At 43.2% G+C, this 12,505-nt stretch overlaps 1 protein-coding gene across 3 annotated transcripts in view; it reads left to right on the forward strand.

Moving 5' to 3' along the window:
- The window catches only part of LOC126199949 (filamin-A-interacting protein 1-like), a 197,677-nt gene that overhangs the window by 109,157 nt on the left and 76,015 nt on the right, over positions 1 to 12,505 (forward strand). For all 3 annotated transcript variants that reach the window (XM_049936668.1, XM_049936669.1, XM_049936667.1), the window contains exon 8: positions 9,777 to 9,808. In XM_049936668.1, the coding sequence (XP_049792625.1) occupies positions 9,777 to 9,808 (32 nt within the window). The remainder of the gene's footprint in view (positions 1 to 9,776; positions 9,809 to 12,505) is intronic.

Genomic DNA, 12,505 nt, shown 5'->3' on the forward strand with positions numbered 1-12,505 from the left:
GACAGCTCTGAACATCATGTGCTTTTGCCTCTAAATCTCTCACTCTAGCCCAGAAATTTACTCTCAGGTGGAAAGAGAGGCTCTTGCCATAGTCCATGCTTTCTGAAAGCTTCACATATTTTTGTATGGCTCCAAGTTTCCCCTTATTACTGATCTCGCACTTCCTTTCATGACAAGGCAGCATACTGCTTACAGTGCTGTTCTTGTCTTGCTACTATTACAGAATCAATTTTTGACCTACATCTAAACATGCCATTGCGGATGCCTTGTCTTGCCTCCCTGTGGGTCATGATCCTGACTTTGCTTCCACCTTGATGTTGAAACTCGGGCCACAATCAAGGCTTTCCCAATTACCAGCTGGCATAGAGTGGCTGACGTTGCTGCTGAGCCAGTTCTCCACCAGGTGATTCGGTTTGTTCAATAAGGCTGGCCAGATAAACCACAGGGTCAGGTTTCAGACTCCCTGCACAACTATTTTTCCTTATGGTATCATCTATTTGTTTTTGACGATGTTTTGCTGTTGTCCATGGAAGATGTCTCTCCTAGAGTAGTTATTCCTGCTGCATTTCAGTACAAGGTTCTATACCTTCTCCACCAGGGCCATTTGGGAGTTTCACACACTAAGCTCTTGACTAGGAGACATGTTTTTTTGGCCACGGATTGATGGCAAAATTGTCCATTTTGTTACAGCTTTAGAACAGTGTGCCTGACGACAGGCAGCTCCCAGGGCATCCCTGTACCCTGTCCCGCTCCCCCCAGCCATAAGAATGCATTCATGTAGACTTTTACAGGTCCATTCTTGAATTACTATTGGCTCTTGGCTGCGGATGCAGTTTTCTAGGTTCCTTACATTCGCCCGTGTGTGTGTGTGTGTGTGTGTGTGTGTGTGTGTGTGTCGACATTTTCTGAGGTCACAATTCGTACACTTTTGAGGGCTTTTTCTATTGAGGGGTTGCACGGTACTTTAGTTTGTGATAATTGGCCCCAGTTTATTTCTCACACCTTTCAGTTGTTTTGTTCCCCTCTTGGCATTTGTCATTTTACGGCTCGACCATTCCACTCCCCAAACAAACAGTGTGGCAGAATGACTAGTGCGTGCATTCAAGTCCCGAATGAAAAAGTTTGTTGTGGATTCTTCACTGGATGATACCCTTCTCTGTTTTCTGAGCATCTATCGCTTCACACCCATGGGAGAGCAGGGCCTCACTGAGTTGCTTCACGGCCAGCAGCCATGCATGCTCCTTCACCTTCTGGGGCCTGTGCTGCACTGCTGCAGTTCAGCTGGCCACTTCGCACTGGGATCGTTGGTGTAGGTCGATGGTGGCCCAAGTGGATACTGGCCACTATTGTCTGCTGTTGGGGATGTCATCATTGTGATGTCCGTATGGCTGAGTGCTGGTGATGCGCCACTTTGATCAGTAGCATACCCTCTCACTGCTGGAAGCTTCAGGTTTGCAGGTGTGGCCCTTGTCACAGCAGCCTTGCTGCGGAGACACCCCCATTCCATTGGCTGCCTCATCCACGTTTTGCACCCTGTGGTTTCTGTTTCCCAGCACCAGGCTCCAAGTCTGTCTCTGGTCATAGGTGCATTGCCACCGCCTACTGTTCCAGTCAGGTCACGTTCAACGGCCGCTTCCTCAATGTCGCCTCAGCCATTGTCACCTGTGGGTCCAGCCCTGTCTCCTCTGCTCTGGGACTTGCCTGCTGATGATGATGCAGAGATGGCGATGGCACTCTCCTCTCCGGTGCTGTCGTTGGATGCTGCAAGGGCCCACCGAGTTTGGGCATACCCGTGTCCTCGCACATTCTGTCTCTATGCTCCACTGACTGCCCAGGACATCGTCCCACTCTGTGCACAGTATTTAGAGTCACTGCATGTGTGCGCTTGAATGAGTCACTAACTCTACCAGCATGGGCCAGCCACTGGAGGCTGCCTGCGGGAGGCATGAGCATGGCTTGGTCTCTGCCATGCTGTCTGCCGGCAACTCACGCATATATATGTGCGGACCACCACGGACTGACCTGCTCTGTGTTCTTCCAATTATACTACCAACGACAATTGTTCTGTGTCTTATACATGTGGGTTCATGAGAGCCTTGTTTCCATTATTGTTATGAATAAAGCCATATTTATATTGCTTGGATCGGTGTCATATTACTTGGTAACTACGTAGGTGGGTAACTTATTCAATTCAATTCAATTTATTAGCGTCCTTGTAGTACATCATCGAAATGATATAGGACTTGTCAATAAACATTACAATTTAAAATACATATACATGAAAATTTGTAATTGAATTTATTGTCACTTAGACAAAACAATTTTAATAGAACTTTTAGAAAGTTAACATAAAAATATACAAGTAGGATAACAAAGTACAAAAAAAAAAGTTTGTGATTCTCACATCAAAGATTATTTACATTCTTACATTAACACTGTTTCACACTTTCATAGAAACAGCAAGTATTTAAATGTGAGCAATTACACATATTTATGTAGAAGTGCAGTTATGTGTGTAATGTAAGCAAGCAAATAGTATAGTGTGAGGTTGCACTGTCTAGTGACACTCAATGTCCAGAGCGCATTTATCAGCAGCAAGTGGCAAGACAGTCCATGTAGTGGACTGTTAAGGCAGCCAGTCCACAGTGAAGTAGCCGAAAGGGCATGCGTCAACTCACGCCGTCTGGCGTTAAGTCTGGAACAGGATTCATAATGAATGTGATAAAGAAAAGAACGTAGCTACTAGAACACTTAACTTTTATATTGTCCTTTGGTATACAGCATTCTTGATGATACAAGTGAGACTATCTTGAGATACATGCAATGGTACAAATGGCGCCTTGCTAGGTCGTAGCCATTAACTTAGCTGAAGGCTATTCTAACTGTCTCTCGGCAAATGAGAGAAAGGCTTCGTCAGTGTAGTCGCTAGCAACGTCGTCGTACAACTGGGGCGAGTGCTAGTCCGTCTCTCGAGACCTGCCGTGTGGTGGCGCTCGGTCTGTGATCCTGACAGTGGTGACACGCGGGTCCGACATGTACTAATGGACCGCGGCCGATTTAAGCTACCACCTAGCAAGTGTGGTGTCTGGCTGTGACACCACATTCCTCCCCCGCAAATCGGCGGACGGTCGTGTGATAAGGCTTCCGCCCGCCGTGGGGAGGACCCCATGTTGACGTATGCGATGAGGTGGGGAGCCTAACAACAGGCGAGGCTGTGCCACCCGCACCCTGCCATTCGGTCCGAGGGGAGCTAGGAAACGCCTGAAAACCTAGTCCAGGGTGCACGTCAACATGCGGTGTATGCGCCCGTAATGAGACAGGAGGGGCCGAAGGGTCGACCTTCATTGCGTCGGGGGATCTGACGTGTGATGACGACATCTGGTCCGGAGCGGGCAAGATTTCCATGGCGGAGGACAGCTGGTCACGGGAAGCGATCGGCGGCGCGTGACCCAGGGAGGCGCTGGGCGGCTGCAGCGAAGCGTCCACTGCGGGCGGCGGCGGTGGCGGCGGCGGCGGCATGGGGCAAAATGGAAGGCATCGTCGGTAACACCTGGGGATGAGGCGAGCCAGTAGATGGGTCCCCAGGGCGCTGACCGGACGGCACCGTCGCTGAAAGCAGACGGGGAGCGGCAGAACCCAGGCGACGACAGAGGCGCAGCTGATTGAGGTGCCGACGCACCTCACCAGAGGCCCCCAAAACCAAATACATCGCGCGGCCGAGGCAGCGAAGAATGCGCCCTGCGAGCCAACGCCGTGAACCTCGATAGGTGCGATAAAAGACAACGTCGCCAGGAGCAAAAGCAGGAGTCTGCCGCTGCACAGGAAACCGATGCGGCGGATGCAGCAAAGACATCAAGGTTCGATGAGGACGACCATGGAGCAACTCAGCCGGCGAGCGACCATTGCGGGGCTGAGAGCGATACGAAGACAAAAAGAGCAATAACGCGTCCTCCGCGAATGCGACTCTTTCAATTTCAACATCTGTGACTTGAAAGTCCGGACCAAACGTTCAGCGGCACCGTTTGACTGAGGCGAAAACGGCGCGGATGTCAGATATTGAATACCATTGGCCTTGCAGAATGACTGAAATTCGGCAGACAGGAATTGTGGGCCATTGTCGGAAACAATAGTCTGTGGAAGACCTTCAATGCAAAAAATAGCAGACAACGCCTGGATTGTGGCAGAAGACGTCGTGGAAGACATCCGGACAACAAATGGAAAATTACTGAAGGAATCGACAACAACCAACCATTGACCATTCCAGAAGGGACCAGCAAAATCGATATGTAAGCATTGCCAAGGGGAAGTGGCGTTCGGCCATGCAAAGAATTTCCGCGGTGGAGCGGATTGTTGTTCGGCACACGCCATGCAAGAAGAGCACATATTCGTAATCGCAGCATCGATTCCGAACCAAGTACAGTGCTGACTAGCAAGTTGTTTCGTACGCATTATACCCCAATGTCCTTGGTGGAGAAGCTTTAAGACAGAGGACTGTAACGAACGTGGGACCACGACCCTAGACTGATCATTATGAGAACGCAACAACAAAACACCACGTCGTACAAAAAGTCTCTCCTTGTGAGCAAAAAATCGGCGAACCAACGGATCCTCGATCCGTGACTTCGACAAGGGCCATTGCGTAGCAACAAAACGCAAAACAGTAGCAAGGACAGGGTCAGCAGCTGTGGCTGTAGCTACACGACGAAAATCAATCGGAAACGAATCGACCACGTTATCGGTTTCCGCATCAATGAACATGCAAGCAAGTGCGGAAGAATCGAATGCTCTTGCGACGTCAACACGCAATGCGTGGGGAACATTGCGCGCTCCGAAAAATTTCGGTTGCGCGTTTACTTTCAGTTCCAAATGTGCTGCATAGTTCTTAGCACAACCAAGGCCCAGTGCAAAAATGTCTGCAAAGACTCCACATAGACAAGAAACACTGGCTGAAGGCACAGTCTGATTCACTGATAGGACCTGATTGACGATAGACAAGTGAAACAACTGAAATAAATCTAAACCAAACAAGATCACTGCCGAAGAAGAACGAAGAACGTAAAAAGACACAAGTTTTGTTTGTTCCTTGTATGTAGCAAGAAGAGTGCACTGTCCGGACACAGGGAGAGTTTGTCCTGAATAACTAGTGAGCTGAACATTTGCGGCACGCAGCAGAGGTGCGCCCAGTTGTTTGTACGTGGCGTGATTGAGCAATGAAACTGCAGCTCCGGTATCGAGCTGGAACGGTATCACTTGTCCGGCAAAGTCCAAATCGACAAGACACTGCACCTGCCCACAAAAGTGTCTTGGTAATGGCAGTGTTGAAGGATCTGCACTGTGAAGTATTGGAAGCTCTGCCCCATTCCCCAGTTTTGACTTCCGCAGACTTTTGTAACCTCAATCTTCCTTGCTGGTAAGTGTTTTTTCTTCGGCCAAGAACTGATTGTAGATCTAGATGAGTATTTTGTGGCACATTCATAACACTTGCACTTTAGAATGGAATAATGTCACTGAAGTACTGCCGGTTGAGGTGTTTTAAGATAAAGAAGAAAGGGCATATGGTTAACATGTCAACATGTCTGTCCCCACCTTTGATGGATCCCTTCACCCAGATTATTTCACATTTCTGTTAGTTGTAACCTCTTTCAGTATTTTTGAGTTCTTTGCAGAAGTAAATATGCTGTTATCATTGGCATCTGCCTATCCATAAGATATATATTTCAATCAGAATTTAGTATTTTGTCACTGTTCGGTTCCAATTTCAGTGAGCTTTTTGTTCCTAGTATTATGTTGGCATTATTACCTATAATAAGCAAAAAGTAATTCAGATACCTTTACATGGATGTTCCTGCAGTTTGCTAATATTAAATTAATTTTTTTCCCTTCTGATCTACAAGAATGTAAGCGGCTTCAAATCAGAGGACCACAATTGATTCCGGATACAATGCAGCAAATAGTGAGGCTTACTTTTGCATTGCATGTAAATAACACAGCAAGCACCAGTTCAGCGAAGCCTATAACGGAACTGAGGATGGTCTGATTGCAGGAGGTAGACACCATTACTGTAGTACGACCTTTACACCCAGTACACTTAGTAGCCTTTGGCAAAGCCTACAAATCTCAGACGAGACTTTGTAAAAAATTTACTGAATGTACATCGGCCTTCTTTTCTGCTTTACCCACTATTTCCCTAAAGGCTTCCATTACCCATCTAAAGCTGGACCTCCCAATGACCAAAATACCCTCTGTGCTTGTCTGATCTTGGCAGGAAAGTTGGCAATGAGGCAGTCTCTGGCTGAGATTGTTATCAACACTAGGGAGCACTTCATATCTGTTGCTAAGGCACAAGGGGATGACCATATTCCCAGCACCCACATGCAATCCACACAGATACATGCGAATGCACAATTGTCCAAACCAGTCAGGTGTTGTGCATCAGATGATGCAATGAGATCAGGTTTTCCAGGGATTGACAACAGCACCAGAGATGTTGCAGCTTTCACCACTGGTACCACAACATCACTGCAGCTAAGAGAAGTAGTCTGAAGTCTGACAACACTGGCTAATACAGCTCCAGATTTTCTCAGAGGGTGGCCAATGCATAAGATTGAGACTTGCAGTCATCACTGTGATCTTAGGTTATTGCTGTGTAAGTTGTAAATATCAATAAAGAAATTAAATTTTTGTGAGTTCTACCCCGCAAAGTATTCTGTTGAATTTCCTCCAAAGTTTGTAAAATTTTGATCCTAAAAATTTGTGACACCCTACATATGATATTAGACAGATACCTTTGTTCCCATTGACCTGATGCAGAGCATGTCGTGAGTATTTTGACTTAACCACTATTTGTGATTCGGTTGAGAAATGACAAGCCTAGAACTATGAATAAACTGGTAGTGTAGAGTATTAGTTCTAATAGTTATTGATGAACATTACGTTTTAAAAAATCAAAAATTAAGTTCCTGTTTTGTTAGTTTTCTCCTGCTGTATAGTTATACACAGTCCAGTTTTTCACCTCCTGTGTGGTTATACACAGTCCAGTCACATTAATGTGACCAATGCCTATGTTAGACATCAGTATGCAATAACTGCTCACAGATGGCAGGTGGCAGGTATATAAAGCATGTCGGGGGCAGAGAAAACAGTGCAGTCTTTGTTGTAATGTGGAAACGGTGATTATCTGATATCCAAAAGGGCATGATCATTGGCTTTTGGGCCGAGTGTGGAAGTATTTCCAAAATGGCTCTGTGTGTGTGTGTGTGTGTGTGTGTGTGTGTGTGTGTGTGTGTGTGTGTGTGTAAACTTTTCTGTGCTGCCATGGTTAAAGTGTACCATGCATGGCAAAATGGAGCTTTCCAAAACCAGTGCCAAGGCGTGAACGATGGCTGCGGAGATGCTTACAGGTGACTAGACATGCAACTGTTAAGCAGCTGACCACCCAGATGAACCAAGGGCCACCAAACATGTTTTTTCAAAGACCGTTCAGTGGACATTGCTTTTGTATGGGCCTCTATGGCAAGCACCTGGTTCATGCACCCATGCTGGTTGCTGTTTATTGTTGATGAAGGCTGGAATTTGCAGACCAATACTGCAATTGGATGCTCGCTGAATGGTGATAGGTGGCCTTTTCAGATGAATCATGTTTTATGCTGCATCGGACAGATGGACGTTGGTGTGCACAGGGAACACATTCCAACAGTCACTGAAAGGGTCCAGGCTGGAGGAGGGTATGTTATGGTCTGGGGTATGTTTCTGTGGCATTCCCTGTGTAATCTCATCATTCTGGAAGGCACAATGATTCAGTACAAGTATGCATCTATCTTTGGCGATATCTCCACCTCTACATGTAATTTGTTCTTCCTCAGCACAGTGGCATTACCAGCAGGACATGCAACATGTCACACGGCTTGCAGTGTATGTGCATGGTTTGAATAGCACCAGGATGAGTTTACTGTACTCCCCTGGCCACAAATTCTCTAGATTTAAACAAAATCGAGAATTCGTGGGACAAGCTTGATCAGGCTGTTTGCACTGTGGATCTCAACCAAGAAACATAGTGCAGCTAGCCATGGCACTGAAGTTGGAATGGCTCCACATCCCTGTTGGTACCTCCAGAACTTCACTGACACTCTTCCTACGTGTCTTGCAGTTGTCCGCACTGGAAATGCTGGCAGATTTTCATTTTTCATTGTTAAAAGCAAAACCAAACTGTAAATGTTCTCTCTGTAGTTATTTGTTTATTTATTCATTTTGAATACCTGTTTGTAAAATAAGCAACAGGAAATACAGTGTTACTTTCATTTTCTCAATTTACGGAAAACTGTGTTTTTTTTTTTTTTCCCCTAATGAAATGGAACTTTTATGCACTTAACTACAGTTTGAATGAGAAGCTGGAAGCTACAGATTATTTAGAACTTACCCATGTGTTGGCTGAAGTGACACATTGGTGTTATATTTGTGTATTTTTGGAGGTCTTGTCTTTCCTATGGGTTCATTTCTGCTGCGAGTATTGATATGGCCGGGCTTTTTCTTCAAGATTCATTTTTATTTACAAACTGTAAGGTAGAACATTAAATACTCTCTGCGAAACATACTACTACTGATTGAGATGATCCCACAACCTTTTTGCATTAAATGTGCTAAGCAGCAATGTAAGAATTCATTAAACATGCTACTCTTACTACATGCTGACTGAGTGTGGACTAAAAACTGACCTGTACTACTTACATATTTCAACAGTACTAACACCACATAAAAAGTGCCCCAACTGAATAGCTGTCATAGTATTGTTCTTCAAATTTACAATTTTTCATAGTTTTGCTTTGTACAAATATTTTTTTTTATTTAATCACAACTTTGAATTTGTTCACTATGCCCTCATATGTTTTTATACAATGTTGACTTGATTTCCTCTTGCAGCATGAACACACGTGTGCACACAATTTATAAATTTTGTATGAACGGATATAGAAAATCATAATTAACAGACATGTGTCATAAATTATGCCAGGAGCACAATGAAATACTTGTTTCTAAATGTTTTCTTGCTCCTTTTTTCCCACCTCCCAAACCCACGACCTTCTGACGCTGTGCCTTTTGGCATTCTAGTCCCTGCACACAGCCCAGACAGTGTCGATTTCTCTCCCCGTCCATATACTACTGTCCCTTCCCCTTCCCTGCCTCCCTCCAGATTGCTTCTTGCATTCCACATGATGGTGGCATTCTGGCCTAAGATGCTTGATTTGGCGGTCATGTGTGCATGAGGTGAACTTGCCTGTGTGAATGGTGTGTGTTTCTCTTTTGCTGATTAGGGCTGTGGCTGAAAGCTTTAAGTCAGTGTCTTTTGATTTTTTTTGTTGTGCCTGTCTGCAACTTAACATGTCTTCTTTATGGTAAGTAGCAATCTATCTTTGCCTAAATTGTTGATATTCCTAGTTTATGTCCTGTAATTCAAAGTCGTTGAAACATTTTATTGAATATTATGTTTTGAAATTCATAATTTTCCTTGATTAGAACCTGATAAGATGAAAGCTGGACTACAAAATAAGTAAATATAAGTAACGATATTTTTTACATTAAATCTGCCAAGCAGCAATTTAGGAATTCATTAAAAAGTTGCCTCAAATTGCATTACTATTAGCATTTTCATTAAGTGTGTTGAAAATAAGTTCATTTACAGACCACTTGTATCACTGGGTATGGGTACAATATTTGTCACTATCTCATTTTATCTAGTTATTGTATAACGCATTAATTTGGTTGTTTACATTCTTTTCCAGGCAGCTGGTGGTTAAAGGAGAGGAGAGATCAGGTAAGCTTTCATTAATTAACTCCATTTGTTGTGGTTTCCAGGCATCTTGCAATCTGGTCTTGGCTATTTGCCTTCTTTACAGCTGTAGTTCCCCCATTTACCCCTCTCCTACTGAATGGAAACAATCCCCAGATTGTGCCGGGATGGTTCCTTTGAAAGGGCATGGCCGATTTCCTTACCAATCCTTCCCTAAACAGAGCTTGCGCTCCGTCTCTAATGACCTCGTTGTCGATGGGACGTTAAACACTAACAACCACCACCACCAATCCCCAGATTGAGTTTGTACCATTCATTGCAATATCCATTTTTCCAGTGGTCCTAATTTAATGAGATATCCAGGAGAACATCTATGGAGTTTGGAAAGTAGCTGAGAGTTGCTGACTGAATGAAAGCTGTGAAGGTGGATCATTAATAATTCCTAAATAGTTCGGTCTACAAGAGCATTGCTAGTGAAAGGCAGGAATCCTATTTCAAGTTTCTTCTATCACACAGTTTTAACCTTTTAGTGCATTCTTTATTGGTTCTGCAGTAGCGTTGTACTTCATAAATTACAAAATCACATTCTGCCATGTATTAGATAATTTTATTTTACAGTGAAAATAGGTTTGTATATTATACAATCATGGATGAATGAAGTGCAGCTCAAAATTAAGTATTAATTTCACGCAAAAAAGGCATATTTTGGCGTAATTTTGCATTGCAAACACTGTTTGTTAAACCAAATGTGTTGTGTTGACTTTGCTTTTTGTCTCAGTAATCTACTATAAAAGACGGATAAATGTGCCACAAGAGCACAATTATCTCTCTCATAGTAGATTACTGAGACAAAAAGCAAAGTCAACCAACAAATTTGGTTTAACAAACAGTGTTTGCAATGCAAAAGTATGCCAAAATACATCTCCATAAAATATTGTAGAACAAAAGCAAACTGGTGCTTTTCATTTATTATAATGTTGTTCTACCAAGAACCGACAGAAGATTCTGTTAACATAAAAAAAAGGCAATTGGCAATAGTCATTGCTTTGTATCTCTGTAATGATGTTAAATGGTCTGTTGGAAATATAACACTCATATTCATATCAATATATTGTCTGCCTTCAAACGAAAGTGTGTCAAAGCCTACTGGTTGCAAAATTAGTGAATGTTTATATTTCTAATTGTAAGTTGCTATAATGTTGCTGAAATTAGCTAACAGGTGTGGTAGACTTGTGGGTCTACTGCAATAAGTAAAGGAAAGGTGAAGCTGTGGTTCATGTGTTTCAGGGAGGCCAAATGTTTGAAATGAGGAGAGAAATACAAGTTTAGTATCCAAACTAATATTCTAGAGATTCCAGATGTTTCTATTATGGCTCTGTTGAGAATTGTGGTTGAACACTAAGCTGTATGAAACTTTGTACATTTTGGGTGGTGAAAGTACACATGAAGATTAAGAGTGCAAGTGCAGTTGTATTTCTTGAGTGGCTTAATGAGGGAGATGAGTTTCTTTCCCATACTGTTGTGAAGCAATGTCTCTCTTATTGCCAAAAAAATCCTGGTAGTAACTGTCATCTCAATTCCAATCAATTACCAACTATTTGCTAACTAGAACATGTGGGGGCTGTTTAAGGTTCAATCGTTCCAAAGTTTTCTATAAAACTGTATTATTTTGGGGGATCAATTATTTGCTGCTTATTTTGCAGCTCTGGACAATTACTTATCACCAACATCTTACTAGGGTCTCAGACTTGATGTCTCCTACATTACCCTAAGAATTAGTCACCAAATAGCAGAAGTGTTGAGTTGTTGCTTCTGCTATTCTGTGAGTAGTCTCCATTGTGCCAAAAGTATTTACATTCTGCCTGAACTTTCCCTACTAAATTTGTCCTAATAATGAAATAGATTGTATCTTAAATTTGGTTTCCTGTCTACTTTAATGAATTTTAAATGAATTTGTAATTCTCGTTGGATTTGGCAATATTCTGCCCAAGGGTTGTGCTTTTTGTGGACATATTTTCAACATACAACTTTCTTTTCAAAAGAAAAGCTTTATGAAATGCCGATGGAGGATTCTAATAGGTGTAGCGACCTCAGATTTAATCGAAAAGGAAAACTTGCGATTCACATCACTTCCCTTCCCTTCATACAGCAATGTTGCATGTGGCCTAGAGGCTTTATTGAGGGAAACTTGCCATAAATGTTTGTGATGTCCACAGTACTTTTGTAATTTGCTCTTACCTATTAATCCCATTTTTCCACAGTAATATTGTTAAGAATTATACAAATATAGTAATAGGTGAGGGGTTTTATCAGGTGAAATGGGTGGGACAAACATAGGTGGGGACAGGAGGAGGAGTCTATTGAAGGGAGACTGACGGGTGGGAGGGAGAGGTATTGAGTGAGTGGCATAAGAAGTGGCACTAATGAGCCCACCTTGGCATCTACAGCTCATGGTCTAGTGACTAGCTTTGCTGCCTGTGGATCACGGGATCTTGAGTTCAATTCTTGGCTAAGTCGAGGATTTTCTCTGCCCGGAAACTGGGTGTTTGTGTTGTCCTCATCATTTCATCATCATTTATAAATTATAAAGTGCAGCAATCAGTTGTTCATTTTTAGATTCTAGGGCATATTGAACGATGCCTTTGAATTTTTTTCCATTTGTTCTCCACATCTTTGTTCTCATCACCGAATATTTGATGCTGAGTGCTGAGATATTCTGAA

The sequence above is a fragment of the Schistocerca nitens genome, chromosome 1 (assembly GCF_023898315.1).
Source record: "Schistocerca nitens isolate TAMUIC-IGC-003100 chromosome 1, iqSchNite1.1, whole genome shotgun sequence".
Lineage (NCBI taxonomy): Eukaryota > Metazoa > Arthropoda > Insecta > Orthoptera > Acrididae > Schistocerca > Schistocerca nitens.